Consider the following 24,879-nt stretch of genomic DNA (forward strand, 5'->3'; position numbering starts at 1 on the left):
AAAAAGATTTTCATTTGGCACCATCTAGTGGCTGGAGCTGACTATGGCACTTACTTAAACTATTTCAGCCAAGCAATGAGTTTGCAGTTAAAACCCTCAGATGCCAGGTCTCTGCAAACCTGCAAGACCTGTGATTGTACTAAAGCCACCAAGCACCTAAATCTAAGATATAGCCTCCCTGGACACTTTGTGCTGACACCAACACCCCAAATAGCAGCTTTTCCTTTTCCTCTGGACTCAAGGAAGTCAGCCTGACCTACAGGGATCAATGTTAAAATGCACTGGGCTGTTTGTTTATCGTCCTGCTATTTGGTTTTGCCATTTCTCATCAGGAATTATGACTTCATCCAGAAGGAATTCATGTAATAATAAAATGCAATTTCAGTGTGGACACAATGATAACCATTTGTAGTATGTTGGCTTTATTAATAGATATGTCATAATAATTACAAATAAGTGACTTTGAAAAGCAACTATTTAGATTAAACTTGAAAAATATAGCATCTATTGAAATAAAACATTAGCACGTACACATTTCGGCTCACAGTGCGACATACAAAATCTCAACAGTCTCACTCCAACTTAATTCAGACCTCCAGAGTGAAGGAGAGAACAAATTAGCAATAAGTCGATAGACAGATGCTTGGAGCACACATCAGTGTGTGGACTCATCATGCATATCTCATGGCTGCCAAACCCTTGTCTTGGTGCCAGTCGTTCACGTCACTCTCAACACCACATTAAATCTGGACCCAGTGATGTAAATCCCACACAAAACTCAAGAGGATCTTCACCCGCAGTGTCCTTCTTAATTTAAATAAATTTTAAACATCAGTGTAAACCACTGTGGCTGTGTACATCATCAACAGACTGACTTGGCTCCACTTGATGATGCTGTTTCACCAATATTATCTCTCATAAATACATTTTCAAACACACAAATTCAAATTCACTTTTTGATAATTCCTGAGAGCTGCCTTGCTTGTTTTGGGGTGGATGTCACATCACTGGGGCAGCCTTTCACGTCAAATTAAATTCACATCCTAGGACACATATTCACATACAGAAATCATTCTTCAGGCTAGTCCGACTCGGCACAGAAAACTGTGTATCACCTGCAGGTACAGTGAGCTATATTTCACTCATGGAAGCAGGCCTGTTTTACTTGTATAATGAGAAAAGATGTCCCAAACTGCAGCCTGTAGTGCTCAGCTTTTCAGCCCAAATCACAACCTCCAAGCTTAATAAATAAGGACAACGCAACAGCAACCCACCACATGTCAGCATCTGAGCACCACTCTATTTTAAATCGCTAAGAGTCGCAGTCCACCAGCTAAAGGTAAGGTCACTTTAGGATTCACACATGGGCAAGTCTGCACACATGCACTATGGTCACATATAATGTCTCCTTCATCTAATAAGAACAGACAGAAAAACACTTGCATACATAATACATTAAAGACTTCATTGTCCGGAGTTAGGGTACAAAAACTAGAGGACAGTGATAGGCTAGTGTAGCATTTAAAACTCACAGGATGATGACAAATCTATCATTTCAGCCCTTCTCAGACTTTACCTCTAAAAAACAAAAACAAAACAAAACAAAAAAAAGGACATATATAGAAGTATAAATACATTTACATTACACCACAATTGCACTGTGAAAGCTAAACATTGAAATGTATTAAATATATAAAGGTGATAAAATTACATAATATTAAGTTACATTAAAATCTTTATACTTATTTAATCTACACTGTATTATTACTATCGTCAACTCCAGCTATGTAAATGGCTGTCCTGCCACACAGAATTCCCAATTTAGGAAAAGGAGATTGGAGTCCACACAGTATTTTAAGTACTTAAGATGGGCAGCATTTGCACATTTGAGAAACCCCCGTTGCTTTTCAATGTTCTCGATAAGAAAACCTGAAAAATTTGAAAAATTTGACATTGGATCCAGATCTGTGCAAGATGCTCTCTTACTTTGCAATATTGATTCTCTTTTTTCTGTGGCCCGTATGGTAAGACAGACAGCAGATCCTGTTGTTCAGACATTTAAAGGCATACAGGTTACATGAAAACAAAGTCCCACATGTGCTCTAGCTAGCTCCCATACACCACAATGTGCAGCCACACAGATCATGTTTCACTGCAAACCATCTTCTGAGACCAGCAACAGGGTGACTGCTCCTTAACCTTTATATTTAAACAGCACTACTGATAGCCAAGAGTGGAAGAGAATCTACATTATAATGACAGACACATGGCAGAAGACTGCTGCATGAATGTACAGTGCTCATCAATAGTCCTAAATATCATAGCTTATTTGCTTATGTTGGCAGAGAACAAACGTCATGGTCTAAATGTGGTTCATTTGTCCCAAAAAGATGATGACACCGATAACAGAGAACAATGTGAGCATACAAAACTCATTATTTCCTTCTCAAAGCTGCTGCCTCTAGACATTTAACCTTGACACACTTCCACATTTCCACATTATGTTGTCTTCTTGTATCACTCTTCAACTTTTACTTTAAGGTGTATTTGTTTGCTTGATATCTTTCAGGCAGACATCATGTAGTCCATGCAGTCCAAAGCTGCCACTGAAACTACCACCTCTTGAAGAAACTATATTAATTCAGTGTTCAGCCCCAGCTCTTTAAGTTTACTTGGGCATCTCTATGGCAGAAACACTCATTCTGTTGCAGAGTGACAATTTCATGGCACTAAGTAGATGATACACCCACAGAAGTGCTGTTTGTTCCCCTTTTATTCCTCCAGATGTAAATCCAACATTCACCCAGGACCGGTGCTGTTCACTTGGCATGGCGGCTCTTGGGCTGAGCCCCGGGGCTGGAAGGGGAGCCAAGATGTTTTCCATGGCTCCTCCAGCGCTGGCGCAGAACAAAGTCATAATTGGCTGAGGTGCACATGGCATAAAACACGTTGGCTTTGTGGGGTATCTGGAGCTCTGGGGCAGAAAGAGGAATGCTGATTAAAGGAAAAATCCAGCCTCAGATACTCGCACACTGTTATATATCAGTCTGTGACACCCACTGCATTCCAGGAGTTATATTGTGATGAGCTGTTGTACTTTGACTTTGTTGCCGTGCCCACTTTCCCTAAGCCTGTTTCGCCTACCTCAGTTTATGATTTCTTTCATTTCCCACAATCATTTTAGACAATAATTTGAGGCTGTGGGCTCTACATATAAATTTAGAAGCAAGTTTTTTTCAAGTCAAGTCATGCTCTTGTGTGATCAATTCACCCCTGTGTGATTGCTGAACATTGTGGTGAGTCTAGAAAGAAGCCCTTGCTATTTAATTCTGAGGGACTGGCAGCAAAATCTTTTCCCAAAATGTTTCTAAATGATGTTTAAGATTGCTGAAAATTTTTCTGCCATTCAACTCCATTGTAGCAGTTACAAAAAGAGTTAAAAATATTGATAATACAGTAAAACAAACTAGTCCTGGAAATGAAACAGCCATGGCCTATAATGTGTGTGTTTTTTTTTTTTTTTACTATGTTAAGGTGTCAGCCATACAGTTCAACTGATCTTTTGCTTCAAATAGCGTTACATATTCCAATTGTCTTTGCGCCCTTATTGGGTCTCTGTAAACACACATTGGTTAGACTGGTGGAAAGTAGGCCTGTGGAGGAGATAATCACCTTTTCCATTGTTGAGCAGCTGGGTGAGGCTGAAGTCATGACAGCTGACACCGTCCATGTTGTGTTTCTCCAGGGCCCTCTGCACCACCTGGGGTGTGTGGTCCTGGCTGGTCAGCTGGGGAGCGGAGAGAGGAGATGTCAACACACAGCCAAAGTCTGTAACTGTATGTTGTGTATATTTCACACCCATCACTGGAAGCAGGTAATGTTTGCCAAGTGTCTTTTGAATTATTCAATTCTCATTTTCCACAGAACATCAACAGGTTCTTTATTAACCTGTGACAGTACAGGGGAGTACATCTGTCAGAATATGAGCCTTCTCGCAACTAAGGTCAGGATAGTTGGGATATGACGTTTGTAAGTAACAAGATTTTTCCCTACATATAGTACCGAGATAGTGTGTTCATGATTGGTATGTTATTTTGATGCTTGCAACTCCATGTAAACTGTGCTGTTCACCAAACTCAAAGTGAACAGAACATGGAGTTTACATGCCAGGAGTTATTGGTCAATATCAAAATATCCCAGCTGGTGTATATGGCTCTTTCATATTAGGTAGGGGCTTATCCAGGTCATTGTAAATAAGACACAGTGTTCACATACGCCAACTCAGAGGAAAATCTTAAATATCCTGAATCTGAACGGAATATTAATTTGGGTTCTAAGCACTGCATGTTGTTACAAGAGTGTTGAGGTTCTCTCCTGCACCAATCTGTTTACATTTTGTGAAGTCCTGCATCTATTTTGTTCCTTGTTCATCCTCAAACTGTCTTTATTCAGTTGTTAATCTATGTTAATGTAAATCCCAAATATCATGGCCATAATCTGGTTTCCCAACTTTTATGCAAAAGCACAGACTTTATATCAGCAACCGTTTTGGTTGAAATGCCTATCTGAATGATGATGTTATCGTGGTGAGGAGATTGTTACAACACCACCTTCCTCTGAAATGGGGAGTATGTTAGGTTACAAAAATGCTGACTTCCTTTTCCCTCACCAGTATGCTCTTGTAGACATTGCCGTTGTTGCCACACTCCACACTGACTCTGATGATGCAGGAGTCAGCGACCTGCTTGTTGTAGACAGGCAGCAAAGACTGCTGAGAGCAGGCCGAAGATGACGAGTCTGGACTCATTAAGGGGGAGGACAAGCTGAGGTCTGGATGGGAGGAACTACAGGAGGAGGTGGACAGACTGGGGGAGGAGGAGGACATGGAGGCCGAGGAGAAGTCCTCAGCTACGTTGTGAAGAGAGCCCGAGAGAGACTGAGAGAAGGGTAGAGAGGAAAAGACAAAATGATACTATGTTGCAATATCCAGGTATCTTCCCTCCGGAAAAAAAACTCTTCTTGACAATGGCAAATTTATACTGGGCAGTTCCCAGATCTGCAAATAACAAATGGCAATCAAATTAAAATTTGTCTTCTGCATATATGTTAATCAGGATCACCCACCAAAGTGGTATGCCATCACTTGCCTCAGTTGTAGTCTTTATTTTTTTTCTCTACTGACTACCGCAGCTTCACTGACCACATACAAATCAATGCAGAGCAACGGCTTTGAATCAAGCAGGCTACTGACTGGCTGCTTGTTATGCTGCTTTATTCAAAGCAGTAGTCTGTAAATTTCTCTGCCTGTGGATAGTTACTTCCATCATGCTGGTTGCTATGTTATTCCCACATGTGAGATCACCAGAACAAAAGAAATGATGACAATAAAAAAAAAAAAAAATCTACTGTACAAGTGGGTGATCATATTTTTCAATGAAGCTATTCTTGCCTCTTTATTGAACATTAACCCCAGTGCCTGATTCTGTTCATGAAACTTCACTTCTGCAAAAATGTTTACTACTCTGGCTTGTAAAAATCAATGTTGGCAGGCTAAATTTATTTAGTTCACCAGTGCTTGGCAAGTGGGCCAGAGAATTGAATCTTGGGCACTGCCAGAGCCCATACCTTGAGCTTGAGTCTGAGGGGTGAAGGCTGCGGGGTGGACAGGTCCTCCATTTCTGAACTGCTGGAACCAGAGGACGACACACTGATCTGGTCAGCATGGGTCTTCCTGCTAGAGCTCTCACTGGCGGTTCGCAACCTGCACACACAAGGACGGCTGTCATCATCAGTCATTTGTGTCTGAAACCCTGTCTTAGACACCTGGGAAGAGACCTTTGCAGCTGTGTACTTTCTATTGACAAAAAAAGCAAGGCGGAGAAATAACTGTAGCAGTTGTGGTAAAACATTAGCTTACAGTGGGTCTTGCAGACTTACGAGGTGAGCTTTTTAGTGAGCAGACGATGGCTCCATGAATTGGGTGAACTGGGACAGGGGTCAACTGGGGGCTCCAGATCACGGGACAGCTCATAGCTAGAGGAGACAGACAAAAATAACAGATGGTGTACTGACATAGTGGACAGCACTACGCAGCCAGATTAAGGATCGAGTCTCTCAATATAGGTTCTTGCTTATCACATCAGGTTGTCTTTTGTAGTGGTGTGTGTGTGTCTCACCTCTCTTGGTCGGTGAGCAGTGTGTGTGCCTGCAGCCAGGCAGTGATGCGAGGGTTGACTGGAAGGCTATACTGCGAACAGGACGCCTGAAGTTGCCGGATATGAGAAAGAATCTCAAACTCCTGGAAGAAAAAGGAAGAAAATAGCACAACAATGTTCAGAAACACTGCAGAAATGTGTATGGAAGGTGAGAACATTGGTAGCCTTTTGTTAAGGCACCACCGAGAGGTGACACCTACCCTTCTGCGCTTCTCAAAGTTGATGAGTCCACCCTTTGGAATAAGAGACAATAATTAGTGCTGTATGGGATCATAAACTGACCAAACTGTAATAAAAGAAAAAACAAACAGCAGGGGGTGTGTGGGCTGTGCCTGTGGGATGTGTGCTTACCTCTACAGTGTCAGTAAGTGCTGTGTCCAGCATGGTGAGCACAGTCAGGTAGGTGCCCAGGTATGGCACTATGCCACTGGTGGAACTCTAAGGCACAATGAGGAGGACAGGAAATCAAGTTCACACTTGGCTTGCATCGCACATACAAAAAAAAAAACAAAACAAAGCACCATAATCATCATTGCCAACTACAGCAATGCACTTCAGCACCTGGTTATCCCCTATCAAAAAATTAGGGATTGAAAAAGAAAAGGGATTAACCAATTATTATTAAAATTGTCTGGGGCCGATATTTGTAATTTTTCAGTAATCAGTATCATAATTTTGAGTTACATTATGGCCAATATGAATATCACTCTGAATGGCGGAACTTAAGTGTGTGAGCTGGGCAACATTTCCTAGTGAGACAGTTTTTAGGGAGGCACAAAACATAGCAGCATGGCTTCAAGAGATGAGAGATGAGAGAAACATACTTGGAGGGTTGAACTTTTGACTGAGCGAAGCAAAACAGAGTGCATTGGCTGCTGGTCGTAAAGGTAACAACTGGGGCTGCTGGGTGTTACTAATGACTCTGTATCCTCCCCATTTACTCACAAGTCAACAGTTTGATCAAAGTATTAAATCCTCAAACCATACTGATGATCAGTAACCCACCTGAAAATTTGAAATGTTTCAGTTCTAGGTTAAATATGCGGAATTTTGAGATTGATTTGGCACAGCTTCAAGAAGAAATAATCACAGCGACACAAAAAATACACAGTCATAGGTGAGATGAATCGCTCTGTCTGCCCATACATTCTGTGAAGATTTATGTACAGGCTAAAATTTTGCTTTTTTGGCATAAAATAAAATTGAAATCTGAAGTAAAATGCAGTCTCGCTGAGACTTTGTACCCATCCAACTGGAAACACCTTGCACTTTATTTTTCAAATAATGTTTATTAAACATTTGTTCATTCAAAGCAAGGTTTGTGTTGGAATTTCTAATAAGTAAGAAGTAAATCTAATAAATACATTTTGACACTGCTATTCAAATTTACCACGAATAAGTACTGGCTCTAAATATTGGTGACTTGTATCCTTGATTACTAATGATTGATAAGGGCTTGTTGATCAATGTCAATGATTCATTGATTACTTCACCAAGTGCTGTGACTTTTGAAATAGACCTTAGGAGTCAACATCATTTTGTAGGTGAAAACCTTGCTGTATTGCGGCTTTGTAGCAACATTATCGCCCTTGTTTACATTTGGCTTGTTTATGACTTAAATGCCGCTTTTAACAGTCACCGAGGCACATTTTTATTCTACATTTATTTCAGGTGCTGTTTTCACTAAACCAGTGTTTAAATCTTTCTTAGATCTTTCTTCCATAAATCTCTCTTATTGATGTGGCTTATTTTAATAATATGCATAGGACTTTTGTCATTTAATGTGTAATATCTGCTGCATGAATTTAGCCATAACTGTGTGGCAGTGTAACAGTCAGATAATGCTGCCATAGTGAGCCAATGTTATCCTCATCAACTTGAAGTTCTCTGAATGCAATCTGAATAAAAAGCACACACAATTTAGCACAAACAACTGTAAAAATCAAGTCCATCATTATTTGAAAAAACTGAATAGAGGAATACAAAACATTCTGCACACAGCTCCACCTCACCCCACTTAAGCACACTGTCTACCTGTGGGAAATACTGTGCGACATGTCAAGTTTTATATCCCCTGCCTCCATAAGGTGTAATAACAGCCATGTGATTTGTTAAGTGCGTAAGATTTTCCATTAAATGAACTGATGAAAGAAGAAGAGGGGAACTGGAAATCTGCAGTCTATTTTAGTAACATGTGTGAGCTCTAACTTTAGCCAAGACTCTAGACTAGCTCAACTAAATGTGACATTTAGGGAAGCAGAACTGATGACCCAGCCAGTGAGAAATACAGACCTCTGCTTTTTATTTTGCTTTGGCAGGCAGGGTGACACAGGGTGACATACACGTTTTTGGTGGCTGAACTTCAAAATGTGGAATCAAAGAGTATTTCCAGGCAAATGAGATTATTTTGGGTGGAAGACAGTCTTACCATTTGTTTGGCCACAGGGCAGAGTCTCACTGATCTGGAGCCCAGGGTGGCACTGTCTTCTTGGTGACTCCCATCCTGGATCAGACAGATACAAGAGTCCTGTTTGGTTTGATCTAAAAAGACCTCAATATAACAAATCAATTCATAAACTTGTGATGAGAGAGACCTGGGTGGTTAGATGACAACATGTTTCAGGAAGTTATATAACAGTTCTTCATATGACAGAGCACCTACTGACAGCGCTCTTGGGTGTGTAACAGGGTGTCTCAATGTCACATTCTGGAGGTTTGGGTGAGTGCCAACTAATGGACATACACTGAAGTGTTCATGTTCATGTTTTCATACACAAACACATCTATCTGGAAACAGGATGTGGTGCTGGTTTTATCCACAGGTGTGCGTGGGGATATCATATACACTCAATAAAATCCTCATTGTTTAAGTGATTATTATTATTGTTAGGCTACAAGTCACCTTTATTTGGTGCTCTATTTTACCTGTACTGACCATGAACAATGGTTCTTTCATTGCTTTAAAGAGACTGGTCTGAACATGATAACAGCCATATCACTAAATAAACATTCATATCAACTGTTTTCAACGATAGAGCAGCTCTTGAAATAAGGAGGAAAGAGTGGTAGGTAGCAGAAACCATTGTTTGAGAGAGTTTAGTACTGTACCTCCAGTTTGAAAAGACTGACGTGAACCCAAAATGATGAAGAAATGGATATGTTAATTACTCATTTTTGAGCAATTTCCTGTTTCAGTAATTAAATACTTAAAACCACCTGTGTACACACTGGGCACAGTGTGTGGGTCTATTTGTTTTTGATAATATGCACTTAGAATTACAGTATGCACTGTTTAAGCAGCACAACGGCTAGAACCTTGCAAAAAGAGAAATACAGTATGTGTACACCAGGCAGTGTAGCTACACCAGCATAGGCCCACTGTATATTGGTGTGTAGTACACACACATACCAGGGAATAGCTTGGTGATTTAACTGTAATATCTAACTGTAGTAGTTAAATAACTGCATTAAGTACTTTGTCCAGCAAATCTTTGTTAAAATAACAGTGTGCTACCAAAGCACTACTTAAAAACTCCACGTTAAGCCAATGCAATCAATCACAACTCGCAGCACACCCCTAAATTATGAAGAGGTTTCACATTTGCTTGAAGTACTTTTCAATGACTTTTAAGCTTTTGTTAAATGAATTCTACAGGCACAAAATTGTCATGTTCTTGGGTGACACATGACTTTAGTCAGAATTAGACATCAGAGAGGCTACATTTTTACTCATGATGTCAAAAGTGAAGAAAAACCTGGTGAAATCAAATTTAAAACTGCGGCTCTATCAATGCAGGATGTGCTGATCTTAGTATTTTAGTTTAAAAAAGCAAGTATCAAATACACAATCTTTCAAGGATTTTCTAGTCCCAACAGGAACCTTGTATTCAATAATGTACAGCGCAGACGAACTCAACTCCAGTTCATTATTGTTAATAGATTTTTTTGGTTAGTTTTTAGTTGCACAGTATTTATATTTTTTATAGTTTCAGTGGGACCTGGATCCTAACTCAAACAATATGCCATGGAGGGGGGCAGCACCCTCAGTAGGCTATTTAAATTTTTATTGGAATGGACATCTTGCTGATGATGGCTATATCACTGAAAAGTCCATGCCAATAAAAAAAATCTTAAAGACCCTATTGAGAGTGCTGTCCTCCTCACTGGAACCTCAGACCATCAGTCCAATTTATTATGGATGTGTGTTAATTTAGGAAGCATAATGTACTCACCTCCTCCAGGATCTCTCTGCTGGTTAGCACACAGTTCTCATCAGGGAAGGTATCACACAAGTGGTCAAAACTGGTCATAGACTCCCTGAAACAAAACATTTCCTAGCTATTAAGAAAATACTCTTCCTTCATTTCAATATTCACCTTAAAGTGAGAGTTCAGGGTCTTAACCATATTGTGATATTTCGTACTCCACAAGTGTAACAGTTCCTCCAAGGCTGACCCATCAACTGTCACAAGAACAACCGTTTCCCCGGGACTGTTCTTCTCCAAAATCAATCAAGTGGATCTGACCCAGCAAACAACAGGACTTTGAGCAGCAACCCAAAGCTGACAAATTCTTCTGAAGGATGCTCAATGGCACATATTTGTTTGGGTTTCCTTTCAAACTAGTGGAACTATTGTCTTTCCAAGACCTGCCACTGAGGGACGTAGCACTGTTGCATAGTGAGTGATATGGTGGAATTTTCGAGGAAACAAAGTGGTCCTATTGACTTGGAAGTAAGAGGGATGGAAGAGAGCGTTGATAATGATTCCCAAACAAACGTGTTGTGCATTACATCAGCTTTGGCTCACCACTCAAAATTGTGTTGTTTGGTGCATTCATTGTGGAGAACAACACTCCCGGTGAAACACTTGTTCTTGCCACTGGGAGAGAGCTGACAGGTCAAACTATGGAGCAGCAAATACCAGTATTTGAGTAAGAACCCAAACTTTCACTATAAAGAAAGCATAACCCAGTTAGGCAAACTCTAAGAATCTGTAATGTGCCAGAAATTAAATACTTTTGGAAAACCCATTCGGGAAGTGATTGTTTCCATTTCTCTGGTATCCACTCTCTGAACCCTTAAGATTTCATTTTGCTTTAACTGAGTAAAGAAAAATAATAATGAATTATGGCCTATTATGGCCTTGAAAATGCTCTCTAACCTGCTGACAGCAGCCCAGGTCCTCTTGAGGCGATAGACAGCGTTGGACTGCAGGGCTGAAAGGATGGCTCTCAGAGAGGAGAAATTCTTCAGCTGTCTGCACTCCTACAGAGAGCACAGCAATAATCAGCAGCCATCACAAACACACACAGATGGCCTAACCATTTTTTGTAGGTTAGAACTTGCCATGAATGTCAAAGTTAGGTCCACATGACTTACAAACTATATATTTTTTGCCCCACTTCCCCTGTGACACTGACCTGAGCGATGGCAATCCACCTCTCGATGATGCGTGCTCTGTGGGCGGGGTTAGTGTGTGACGAGCGAGGTGAGCCTGGGGCAGTGGATGGGAAAAGGAAGGAAGAGGAAGAGATGGGGGAAGAGACAGGAGAGGAGGTGGCGGGGCTGGGTGTGTGCGGGCAGAGCAGGGAGGTGATGACACGGTTGGTGACAGCGTTGAACTGGGAAATGGTGGCTCGGACAGTGGGTGCAAGGTTGCGATTTTCTTTCTTGTCACGCTGAGACCAAACACAGCCCAGGCAGTGGAAGGGCACCACTTTCACAAACAGTTCCTACAGGAGGGAAGTTAAAACAAATGAGAGATGATGTTAGAAGAAATATTTCAGAGAACAAAGACCCCAGCCCAGCAATGAGCTTTGAGACACCTACAGCATCCAGTCTGGTCAGCTGGTCTGCCACTTCTTTCACAGGGAAATCCATGAAGTTACACTTGTCCTCCTCCTTATTGGCTGTCTCTCCTCCTTCCTCCTGATCTTCATGTTCCTCTGAGTGGGGAGATTCAACACTCTGCTCTGATGCAGACCGGCTGATTGAAGTGCAGTCTGTCAAATAGACGATGAATGGTAAGTAAGTCAAAAGTCCCCTTCAACAGAAATTTGAGAAACATGATAAACGTTAAATATCGCTGCTGTCCAACCAAAAACATGTATCTCCATGATATCAACTTTTGAGAAACTAAGTATAACAGTTTTGTCTCTAGGTTTATGACTGTACATTTCTTAATTTATATAATTAGTTCTGTAAAAGTTTCAGAACCCCAGGAGTTATAGAATCTTCTGAACCCATAAAGGAGCATGAAAATACTGAAATTAAATTAAAATATGAAAATCACCAAGTTGGAGATTTCACTGGACTGCAATGATATGCAAAAACATGCAAAACTGTTTCATTCACAAAAAGCACACAGGCATTTGATCTGCCTAATTAGGGCTGGTCAATAAATCAATATTATGTCAACATTGTGATATGAGACTATTATTGTCTGGGATATTAGATATCATAATATTATGATGTGTAATAAGTGCATAAGTATTGTCTTTTCCTGGTTTTCAAGGCTGCATTACTTTTCTGGACTAATTCTATTATTTGTGTCTAGCTGCTTGACTATCATATTCACATTACTAATGATTTGTTTATCAAAAATCTCATGTGTAAGTATCTTATGAAAGCATGAATCATCCTTACTGTCATAATATCAGAGGTTATTTGATCGTGATACTTGATTTTGTTCTTATCGCCCAGCCCCATGCCTAATGTCTCTCTGTAATTTATACGATAATTAGCTAATATTCTTCTGTCAACACACTTGAGTTTGCGTCAATAATAGGTCATATTCATATGTACTCTGTATCTTAAAGCATTACTGCAACAGTAATTTCAGGAAAATCAGTTTTCTTATTAATATGCAAATTTATGCAACAAAGTACTCCAAAATCCAGTCAGATCATCTATTCCATTGAGGGAACCTGTGTCTAACATGTATTATTCCTGAGTTACTGTGTTTACAAGAATGCATCCACACAGACAAACGGGCGCCACTGTGGCAACATAATAGCCCACATAGTGTGTACTAACGGTGGCGGGACATAACAAACAAATCATACATAATCCTTCATTCCATGTTCCTGCACCTTGTTCCTGGAGTCTCTTGAGCAGGCTCTCGGCAGTGTGGGCCAGGCGTCTGAAGCAGAGTCGGTGCCGTAAATGGGCACACAGCAGCCGGAGGGCCTGGTACTGAGGAGGGTCATTGAAGTCCTGACTGTATTCCTCCAACCACAGTCGGATCACCGGGGCTAGAGTGCTGAGGATGGCGTTTAGGGTGGTTACTAAGCACTGATCATAGTTTGAGAAAAACATTTACGCAAATAGCATGGTCTCAACGAGATCAAGAGCTCTTTCATGAGGGAGACCTGGTCAGGGCAGCAAGCAGCAAAATCTGTTGCACTTTGGACTGATAACAAAGCAAAATTAAGTTTTGATAACAGGCTGCACTCTCACCTCTGTGGGCAGACAGTGTTATCCTGGTTGGCCACTGAGTCATCCCTATGGAGAAGGAGAAAAAAAATCTCAAAATGAAAATCAACATTAAAGTTGTGTGCTAAATGACAAAGTTGACAACAAATGGGGGAGCAGCATGACGGCTCAGCAGAGAGACACCATCCTGTCTCAGGAAGGTCCCAGGGTCAGTCCTTCATGTACCCAACCATTTATCCTGCGGAAATGTCCTTGTGCAACATACTGAACCCCTAAGAGCTGCAAGGCCACTGTGACCTTGATATGGAGGGGGATATGCAAAAAGACAAATATCTCCTTGGGGATCACTGGACTTCATAAACATAAAGTGAGGATGTATCTGAACCATGTGAATGCTGCCTCATTCACAAAAAAACTGTCTTCACAGGGGCTTAACTCACATAATCATCAGAAATGTGGAAAATTGGTTGAAAACACAAAAAAAAACTTAATTTATACAGTACATGTCCAAAGAGTTACAAGTGTTTACAAGATGAGTGCATCAAGAACTTGTATCCTGTACTAAAGTCCTATAAGCTAGAGGAGGTGGAGCTTACATTCTGAGCTGTACTGAGGCTGACATCAGTTTAGGCTCACAGGAAGCCTGTTGCCACCAGCACCACAGATATGAGGGTGTGTGTTTGACAACTAATATATCACCTCAACAACAGTAATGGCCCTAAGGTTCAACCGGGCAGCCATTTACAAAACATTCAGCAATAGTCAGTTGCAAAGCGCAGGGTACAATGAAAAGAAATGCAAAAGACCAGGAAAGTGTCACGCACTTGAATTCAAGTCTATATGGTTTTTCAATAATCTCCTCTGATAAATTTGATTTCGATTGACTGTTCTCTTTAGTCTCTTAATAATCATAAGACCTGTCATAGAAACTTAACCAGAGCCAGTAAAAGCTTGCTTTTTGTACAAGTAGCCTAAAAGACTTGCAGGCTGCTTAACAGCTGCCTCATTTGAACATTGCCATCACATCTGTCATGCTGTAAAAACCAGTTAGACATATGCTCCTGCTCATGGTGTCACTTAAATATGCATATGGTGACAACATTTTTAAAAAGTAGGACATGGCAGAATATCAGACACTAACAACACAAAGCCGCACCACCTGCCAGCAGTGACTAAAGATATGCAGTGAATATCACAGTCTTCAAATCTCTGTCTGGCTTCTGATAAGGTGAGGTACTGTTGGAAATGGAGGCCAAGGACTCAGTCAAGTCTTCAAATGATGGAATATTGTGCGGGGGAAACTATTTGTCAATTTTAGCAAAATGCCATTTTAAAAATAATCTTACAAGAGAAGCATGTAACTGAAGGAAAATATGTCCCTGAACCTTATTAACCCAACTCCTCAGCCTGATCATCCTCTTATAAAGAGAATTTGTGACAGAATTTATGGCAGATTCTTGAATTTCTTTCCTGTACACTGACCAGCCCATGAATGCTGTTTTTCTCTGCTACAGTCATCTCATTGTTCTATCAAGACTTTTATTATTTTTTTTGTTGTTGAGTCCATGCCCTTTTGCTGATTCTTCAAATTACCACTGACTTCTCACCTAGATTTTCAGGGACAGAATTAAGTTTTGAAATGAACCATATTTCAGCACAGATTCTCCTCCAGCATTAGTCATATCCACAGCATGTTTCTAGGCAACAAGTATGCCACCCTCTCACTGCTATTGTCTTGCAACTTCCGGTACAATGTCTAGCAAGGGATATGTGAGCTTTCCACGTGTGTCAGTTTTTTTCCCCAACATTATCTTTCTTAGTTTTGTAACCACTGTTGAGTTGAATAATGCAACTATGTACAATGTGGTTCTCTAGGGATAATTATTCCTCTGATGTCATTAAGTAGGCTACATTGATTGTAGAGGTCCAATATAAATTTAGACACGGGCAGGCCCAAAACATGTGTATCAGTGTTCAAATTCTAGTTTTATGTCTTGGGCATAAGTAGTAATACTGTGGGTTTATTTTATGCAGTCTGTCAAGGGTAGAGTATATTCTATGAATGAGATTGTATTGTGTAATTTTATGTATAGTGGTAAAAGAGAAATTCTGACTACCAACACATAATGCTTCCCAATTTATTTCTTCAAAATTACACTCTTCTTCCCTGAGTTAAGGGAATACTGCAACTTCATACTCCAACTACATTTTTCTTCTTCTTACATTGTCATCTGATGATCTGTTCTGAATAAATCCTGTTTGCTCCATGTTAATGGTGCATAGGTCTGGGAATAAATGCTGATATCTTGATAATGTCTGTCAGTTTTGAATGAAAAAAGCGCAAACTCTTTTTTTTCACTTTACAGTTAATATTATTACAAGGACAATGAGTGAGGTGCTCCATCTGGTCCATATGTGCATTGTTTAATTGGTTTGGGATTATCCACACTGGCTTATATTTTTTGTCCAGCAACCAGAAATGCAAAGGCAATGGTAAAAGTGGATGATGCACATATGGTGAAAAGGTTAGACTAATAAAACAGCCCATAACTTCACACCATATATAAATCCATGGACATACAGTGTTTCTTAAGTTCAACAAGCATCTAAAAAGTCAGATTCTGGGTGTTTCCTCACCTCTGAAACAGCACCTCTATGAGGGTGCTGGTGGAGGTGAAGGCCCTGTACGTGGACAGGAAGATGCGGATGAAGTCCGGCTCCTGGTGCTCGGAGTCCAACAGGTGGGTGACCAGACGCTCCAGGGTACCGGCCTTCAGTCTGCGCACCTTCACCGTGTGGTACTGGATGAAGCTGAGGGCTGTAGAGGGATCGGCCGAGTCCAGGCTCGGCTGGACGGGCTCCCTGCGCAGCGTGATGCCAAACACAGCCCCGTCCTCCACTTCCTCCCCCCACTCCTGCACTGGCTCCTGAATGCCAAAGAGAAGAAGAGATATGGAAGGAAACGTGAGTGCAAGGTCATTCAGATTTGGCAAAGAACAGATAAGAGTATTTCAGTGATAATGCCAACCCCAGTGTGTGATACAGTCTCCTACCCTGCTCCTCATTCAGTGACGTGATAGATAAAACAGACCTGGCTGTCCGTTAGTTAACCAGTAATGTACTCAAGCTCTTGTCTGAGAAAAAAGAGCTAGGACCAGGAATCTTCTGCTGAATGAGGCACAAGTGGATCATCTACTGCAACACAGAGCGCTACAGTAAAACAGACTTAACATTTTCATAATAATATCTATTTACATTAGTGAACTCTGAGAAGTGCACTTGTCACAGCACCCGCTTCAAATAAAGATGCTCTTTTTTATCAAATTTTCGCACTATCACAAACATTTTCACATGCCCTATGCTGTATGTGCTGAGAAATGCAAATAACAAAACAGAAAAAATACAATAAACGACAACTTAGGTGTTTTTGTCCTTACAATAAACTAATGAAAATGGTCACATTCTTTAAGTAATGCCGAGTACCATGACTCAAAGTAGGTCCCCAAAAAAAAAAAAAAAATCAGACCTTTGTTTACTTTCACAGATTTACTTTATAAAGCCTCACACCAGGCAGCTGAATTCCAAGATATGGCCCTAATCCTTACTTAATATAATCATGATCTGTTCAAACGCTTTTGGCCAAAAAAAAAAAAAAAAAGAAAGAAAGAAAGATAAAAGAAAACACAGCCTGTTGTGCGTTAATTACAACTGAACATAGGCTAAAATTAAAGCTGTGTAAACATCAGTAAACCTCCTTGTACATAGATAGACTGTATGTTTGATACAAATACCTTATGACAAAAGTACTAGGCTAAGCATTCACATTATGAGGCATTTTAAAGGTCACACTCAGCGTCAATTAACTTCATTCCTGAGATTGTCTTGCAATCCAGCCTTGGATGGTGATGAACACAGACACCTGGTGATTACACTGGCTGGTGTGATGACAGCTTGTTGATGCTTTGGGACACAAAGACACTGTCTGATACATTTGAGTATATTCAGAAACACAATAATACACAGCCAAGCACAAAAAAGTGAGTGGAGGTTTGGCTGACACATTGCCAGAATTGATTTTACTACCAGATCCTCTTTGAACTACCTCATCCCAAGTTTCTTCCACATTTTCCCCTCATAAAGCTTTTCAACAGGCATTTTCCTTTGTCTTCACTGAAAGTCTTAAGTTGGTGGTGCCGGTCAGGTTAGAATATGTAGGTCAGGTGTTGGGCTTGTTAGTCTTGATACATGATATTTTGTGGTTTGTGTCTTCTATTTCATCAGTCTCCTTTTGTTTCATTTTGTTTGCATATAGTATTTCATCTTTTGGTTATGTGATTTGTTTTTTGATTAATTAGATCTCTCTTAAGTCCTATCAGACATGATTTGTGATGAGTCTATGGCAGCATCAATAGTGTCAGTGAAACTACACAAGAGCCAAACAGAGAAAAGAGAGACATGCTGCTGAGGTCAGTGATCCTGTACTGTTGGAATAAGACACTTCAGCCTCAGCTGGTGCAGTGGTGCTACTCACAGGGCAAAAGTTCAACACTGTACTGCAAGCACAAAGGTGTCTGCCTATCCATCTATCTATTGATCCGTCTATGATACAATGGCTATCCCTCTGGGAGTCAGGAATGATACAGACATCATCACCACATTAAGTCTGCATATAAAGAAACTGGGGAAAGAAGCATCTAGCACAAATAGTAGCAGACTATCCATAATCATCATATGACACCAAGTCAGAGAAAACCAGTAGCCTATCTATTGTTCCCTTGTCTGCTCAGACATGATATGGGACAATGGTAGATTTACTCTGAATGAACCCATTATCGACAGGTTGTCTTGGTGCACGCCACATACTCTTACTCACTCTTACTAACACAAAAGTGAGCAACTGACCTAAATTTACAAAAAAAAAGACAAAAATGTAAAAAGCAGACATTAAAATGCAAAAAATGAGTAACATTTTATGAAGGAGCAACTGAGAACAAATTTGTCAGTGGCCAGGTGTTAAGCAGTAGCTCAAACGGGTGAAACAGCAGCCTATTTTTAATGGTATAGGCTAATATAAATTGTATCTGGAATGTTTTTAATACATATACTGGAGAATGTAGGCTTACTTATAGATTGCAAGCATTATTAGTGTGTGTGTGTGTGTGTGTGTGTGTGTGTGTGTGTGTGTGTGTGTGTGTGTGGAGATGTATGTCTGGATATAATTAAATGGACAGTGCACCTGTGTAGACCCCAGTATGTCTGTTAAGAGTATGTAAGTTAGCTATTAGAGCGCATTTGTATTTACTGTTGGTTGTTATTTATTAATTATTATTATATATTTTAGGTTCATGCATGATAATAAATTACTTGAAGCTGAACTACTTGTACTTGACAGTACTATAACAGTACTTGAAGAAAAGTTAGCTGAATTGTAGATTCCAATATGTCTGTTCTGTGTACATAGTCTACTATAGAGTGCTTTTGTATTTGTTATTTTTTGTTTGTTTGCTTTTTAGTCTTGTTTTATACGATAACTTTACATGTTTAATGCAAATGACAGTAAATTAGTTGAGGCTGAACTACTTGTGTTAGCTGAAGAAACGGCTGAAGCTCTTGGAACGGTAACGTCACTTGAAGTAGATGAATTAACGTTAATTAGCAAGACTATTTCGTACCCGGTTTTCTACCTTTCAGAAACAGGGCAGTAAAATTAAACATCACTATGAGCGACATAAACGCAAATTAATAACTCACCATTGTGAAGAGCCATTTCCCCATGTTTACGAGGTGTTTAAGGGCGCTCAGGTCCGGTCAAATTAAACGGACATGTCCTCCCTACCCCCCTGCTGTCAGACAACTTGTGCTAGCTGGCTCCCTGGCACAGATGAGCCGCACCGCACCGCACAGCAGCCTGTAATGTGTTTAAAGATTTCGCTCGGTCCTGCCACAGTTCACTTCAACTTGACCGTCATATGTCACCTTCATTTTACAGGCTGCATGATAAAAAAACAAAACATAGGCATATATATAGTTCCAACCATCAACAGGACAGGATAGCGAGTTGAGGGACTAGTTTCAGTGGGAGGAGGGATAGAGAATGACAGTGGCTGGTGTTGGCCGGCGGGCGTAATGCTACAGGTGTGGGCGGGGCCAACGGGGACGATTGACACCTGATAGGTCGAGTTCCCGCATGAGGCCATCACTGGAAAAAATGAATGGGTGCACTGTTGATATTATGATTAATTAGTAAGCTAAATGATAGCTCCCCTATTAATAATACCCCTTAAAATATATTATCGTTACTGATAGCAATAATAATCGTAGTAGCAAAAGAAAACAGTGTCTCTAAACATAGGTATTCAAGCCTTTTCAGGGTCCTTTTCAAGGTCCTGGACCCCCATGTAAAGAGATTTTGTCCAAGGGATATTGTGGTTCAGGTTAAACACTTAATTGTTTAGATGCTATAATCAAACACTGGCAAACAGATTCTAAGTGGTGAGACTAAAACACAATGTTAAATTAATCATATTTTGTAGCCTATTGTAATAATTTCTATTTATTTAAATTATAGTGAAATTAAACTATTCTTCATTTTTTAAGGACTACCTTGAAGCACCAAAAGGAGCACTGGGGCTTTCCAAACCCAACTTTGAAAATCCCTGTTCTAAGAGTGTGAAAATATGTGTCACAGAATGCCACTCCGAAATATACATTTTTGGCTTTGTAACATGTTGAACTATTGAAAAGCTATAAAGTGTTAGTGATAATTTGACTGGTGGAAATAAAATGCAAGATGCTGAAGAGAAAGACATGAGAAGATCATTTCAGAACAACATCAAATACTAGCAGTAACATGGAACAAATAGTTAACAGCCGCTGTCATTGTGCTGCCACTGCAAAGAATCCAGTTGGGACAGTTTTTTCTTTCAACAGCATATAGCTTACCTGTAAACTCCATGATGTCAAGGGTGTGGTGGGAAATGCCACATGAAACAAGTCTGATCTCTTACTAAAGCGTCACTTCAGTGGGCTGACCGGGAGGACACTCGGACGATCAGGAAAACATGCTGACTATAAATAAATAGTAAAAGCGAGTGGGCACAGTGCGTGAGAAACTCTAAATTCAAATCTGTGCACAGCTGGCAGACAAATGCAGCTGTTAGGCAACAAAAATCAGAAACCTGTGAACTAGCTTTCAGTACTAATGAAATCATTGCATTTAATCACATTCACTGAGATAATGAACTTACTGGAAGCAACAAATCATCTTTCCTCTAGTCGAGCAGATGGCTGTCCACTTCTCATTAGGCGGAGGACACACCACGTCGCAAAAGAAAGCATGAGCAGTTTTGTTTGACTAATGAGTGTCTGTCTTCCTCTAAACTGAAAATTTACCAACATTCTTGTGTTTGCCCATGCCACTAACTCTGCGGTGACTGAACAAAAGAACAGAGACAGAGCGCCAGAAAAGACCACAATTAATACCAATTAGACACATGAATGGCTGATGAAGTGGCAGGCCAGAGAGGGAAAACATACACACATGCAAAAGCATGGATACACAGCTGAGGCTGGCTCATCAAAAATCCCACTGACAGTGGTGTCCAAATTGCACAGTTCAGCCCCAGGAGTGATATCCACACTTCCTGGAGAGGCTTCTTCCCTCTCAGTGTCTCGGTGTCACAAACAGCCTGTGACGTGTGACCTCTCAAGTGAAACTGGTGTGCAGAATGGGAACAATAGCAGAAGCTTACAGAGAGCCGCCTGACGTAAAATCATCAAGCTCTCAAGTACATGACAGCTGCTTTACTGCACACTGAGCTCTCCTTCGTCACAGTTCTGCCTATAATTACCCTGGCGGTGAAATTACCCCTAATAATTCACTGCTTGGTGACTCATACTAGTGCGTCTAAATGCGACTGCACTTTCAAAAGTGATAATAAATCAAATCAAAGTGAAATAAAATACTGTTTCATTACAAACTGAGATATCCATCATTTGAATACAACCAGAAAAAACCTACAACTATACTACCATTCCAAACAGTGGAAAAAAAATAGAATTCACTTTTTTTTTTTTTTTTTAAACAATAATGCTTTTTTTTTTTTTTTTTTTTTTTTTTTTTTTTTTTTTTTTTAGAAAAAGCCAGCACTAAATCGTCTATTATCGAGCAACATTGAATTATGAAATTCAGAGATGGATTTCATAATTCAGACGTATTAAAGCATATTACAGCAACTGACATATTAAAGCACTTTGGAAATGAACTGTTCACACAAATACCCCAACCATTACAAAACTCAAATGCCCTTGGTGCCTATATGTGTGACTGTGTCTTGTACACTGTTACTGCTGATTTGGACTACAATTCAATTAATTTAATATTCAGCAACAGCTGGTTCCCCCAGTTTGTGAAAACACCATAGGAACTGCTTTACCAAAGCTAAATTGTCCTGTGTTGGTGACACCATTTAATAAATCATGCAGTGGAATAAGTCATAAACCTCGTGATCTGATTTCTGCCACTTTACAGCATGACTGACACTGGCTCGCACAAGTAGGCTTGTCACCTCTCAGCAGGATCATGTCATGATGATGTGGTGGCGTTGGGGATCTGTGACACAATGGTGCGGCCTGGCCTCTTGTAACAAACAGATCATTGTTATTATTTTTTAAAAAATGGCAAAATGAATCATTTAGTAATTTAAGGATTATTATTTGAAAAGTTTTTGCTGAATCTATACAATAGCACAAGGTAACTGTACAGGAATAGAGGGTCATTCTATACTGCATTACAGTCATAGAAGGTCACTCCTGTGGTGAAATTCAGTAATTTTTATAGGTATAGAGCTGTTTCTGTACTTTATTGTCTTTTTTGCTTCTTCTCTTTAATGCTCTATTTTATTTAACTATAAAGCATATTGCATTTCATTTGACTGCATGAAATGTGCTATTATAAAGTAAAGTTTGATTTTGTTTGGTTCTAATGACACAAAGTTTCAGGACACAAACAACCACAGCTACTGCAGCAGTAGATAGTAAACATTGCAGCCTCAGTCTAAGCTGCACAGGACCGTTACTACCCAGGCCAGCACTGGGGTTTTCAGATATGTTTTGATACTACCGTTCCATGCCAATTTAAAATGCCAAGCTGCTCTTTAGGAAACCTGGCATAGCTCTGTATTGGCTCACCTCACACTGTCCATCAGTGTCCAGAAGCTGGAAGCTCCTCAGCCACACACCGGGCTCCATGTCCATGTGGACGTCCACACGGTGGCTCGATCTCAGAAAGAGCAGCCTCTTCATCCTCCCCACCCTGGACCTCAGGCGCCGCGGTTCCTCTCCACCCCCCCCACCTCCGCACAGAGTCAGAGTGGACCTCATCTCCCACCACAGCTGCCCGGCCGGCTTCGTGTCACACTATGGGCCCGCTCTCAGGGTCAGTTCACCACCATCCCTGCTGCTGCATCTGTGTCAGAGGGGGTGGTGTGAAAACAACAAGTTATGAGCGAGCCTCACTGCATCATCCAGGGAAAACAGTATTTTTAACTTTGATCCAGCCATGAAAGCAGCGTTCAGATTTACAGCACGCCTAAGCAGCTTAGGTACTTAAACCTACCATGTTCAGCCTTTTGAACTATATAGGAGAGGAAAAAACGATGACTCTAAAAAACTGGGTCATTGGTAATTTAATTTGGGCATCACGAAATCATGATTAAATTTACCAAGCAAGGTCAAAATAGGACTGCACACAAATGTTTCAGCATAAATGAGTTCAGTAGGACTAGCATTAGCACAATGATGTATTTGACTCCAATTCTAGAGTCTTTTTTTGGAACAGGAAGAGCATACCTAAACTTGATACTAAAGATACACAAATCGTGAAACAGTCCTATAAAAGCCATTTTGGCTAAACTGACTGAATCCTTCCTTGAGTAGATAGCAACAATCTTTAAAGGCAGTGTTAACTTGAAAGCATTACACTAAAAAGTACACTTGACATAAGTATTAATATCACTTTGCCATTACTGCTACTATTCAAAACAGAGAAATCAAGCAGTGTGTGTCTATATTGCCCTTAATTGTAGGTTTAAAAGGCTTTACCACATCAACATTATGAAAACAGTAAAAGAAAGTAGAAGAAGATCTTGACGATAAGAGATGGAACTTCCTCATTGGTGGCCCTAAAGTAGGTTTCACAGGCCAAACAATATGGGCGATGACACACTGGCATGTACAAAATTCACATACAATGGCCTGTGTTCAAAGCATAGCACTTGTTGTCGAAAGATCGTGTTGCTCTGACTGAATCCCCAAGGAAAATCTTTACCAGTCCAGCATTCACGGGCACTGTGAATAGAGGCCATTAACCACAAACGTTGTAAATAGTCACTTAACTGCACTCCTGCGCCTTCTCTTGGATCTGCATCATGCACATCATCTTGAAGACCACATTCAAGGTGGATTGGTCCTGAGTGTATGGCCAGAATATTCCACGGGACACGCAGTGACAGTGTGACTGGTGCTCTGAGCCTGGTTTGTCACTGAGGACTTGATTGTTCTTTGTGGGTGGATGATGCTGTGCTCGTGCTTGTGCGTGTGAGTGCTGGAATGTCCTCCTCCCAGTTTGTCTCCATTGTGCAATATACAATTATGCCCCATCTGATTACATTTCAGATCCCATCATTCCACATCACTGGTCTGCTCATTAGAATAAACCATTCAAACTCTCTGCCCTCGTTTTTTGGCCCTCCAAACACAGCATCAAGTATATGAATGGATTATCTCGGCATATCATAGCATTTAGGACAACAAATAATGGACTGGTATCCGTGCTGTGTCTGTACACACAGGATAATCTCAAGTCGACTGATTCCTGCCTCTGATCGATACGCCACGTGAAATGGCAATTGTTTTTCTGTCAGTTCAAGTATTACTTACCTGCAAATGGGCCCAGCCTGTCCAGTGAAGATGAACCCGGCGCCGGCGAATCACACGATTTTAAATCTGTACTCACTGCCGGCACATGATTTTTTTTTTTTTTTTTTTTTTTTTAAATTATGGTGATCGCAAGCCAGGGGTGGAGGAAGTGCAGCCACACTGACTGGCAGGAATTCAAGCTCCGCGTCAGGAAGCGCACGGGTCCATCTCCTGTCTCTGATTGGTCATTCGCCTCAACACCGGGAATAAAATCAGTCTAAACATATGACAGTATAAAACCTATATATAGGC

The 24,879-nt window shown here is 40.5% G+C and overlaps 1 protein-coding gene across 3 annotated transcripts; it reads right to left on the minus strand.

The window, feature by feature from the left end:
• Window positions 1-399: 399 nt before the first annotated feature.
• Window positions 400-24,795, minus strand: rgl3a (ral guanine nucleotide dissociation stimulator-like 3a). Of its 3 annotated transcripts, none has more exons than XM_030054401.1 (18): window positions 24,589-24,795; window positions 22,840-23,116; window positions 16,288-16,577; window positions 13,675-13,719; window positions 13,308-13,477; window positions 12,046-12,218; window positions 11,637-11,948; window positions 11,378-11,481; window positions 10,448-10,532; window positions 8,644-8,718; window positions 6,567-6,653; window positions 6,416-6,448; window positions 6,177-6,298; window positions 5,938-6,033; window positions 5,626-5,761; window positions 4,670-4,936; window positions 3,673-3,787; window positions 400-2,974 (listed from the first exon to the last, which is right to left on the minus strand). In XM_030054401.1, exons 2-18 carry the CDS (start codon window positions 23,029-23,031, stop codon window positions 2,820-2,822), a joined length of 2,457 nt encoding a protein of 818 aa, XP_029910261.1. In that variant the 5' UTR covers window positions 23,032-23,116; window positions 24,589-24,795; the 3' UTR covers window positions 400-2,819. The 3 variants fall into 3 exon arrangements, with proteins under 3 accessions (XP_029910261.1, XP_029910269.1, XP_029910279.1); XM_030054409.1 differs by lacking the exon at window positions 24,589-24,795 and adding an exon at window positions 24,046-24,185; XM_030054419.1 differs by lacking the exons at window positions 22,840-23,116; window positions 24,589-24,795 and adding an exon at window positions 19,402-19,619.
• Window positions 24,796-24,879: the final 84 nt, after the last annotated feature.

This window comes from Myripristis murdjan, chromosome 1, assembly GCF_902150065.1.
Source record: "Myripristis murdjan chromosome 1, fMyrMur1.1, whole genome shotgun sequence".
Taxonomy (NCBI): Eukaryota; Metazoa; Chordata; class Actinopteri; order Holocentriformes; family Holocentridae; genus Myripristis; species Myripristis murdjan.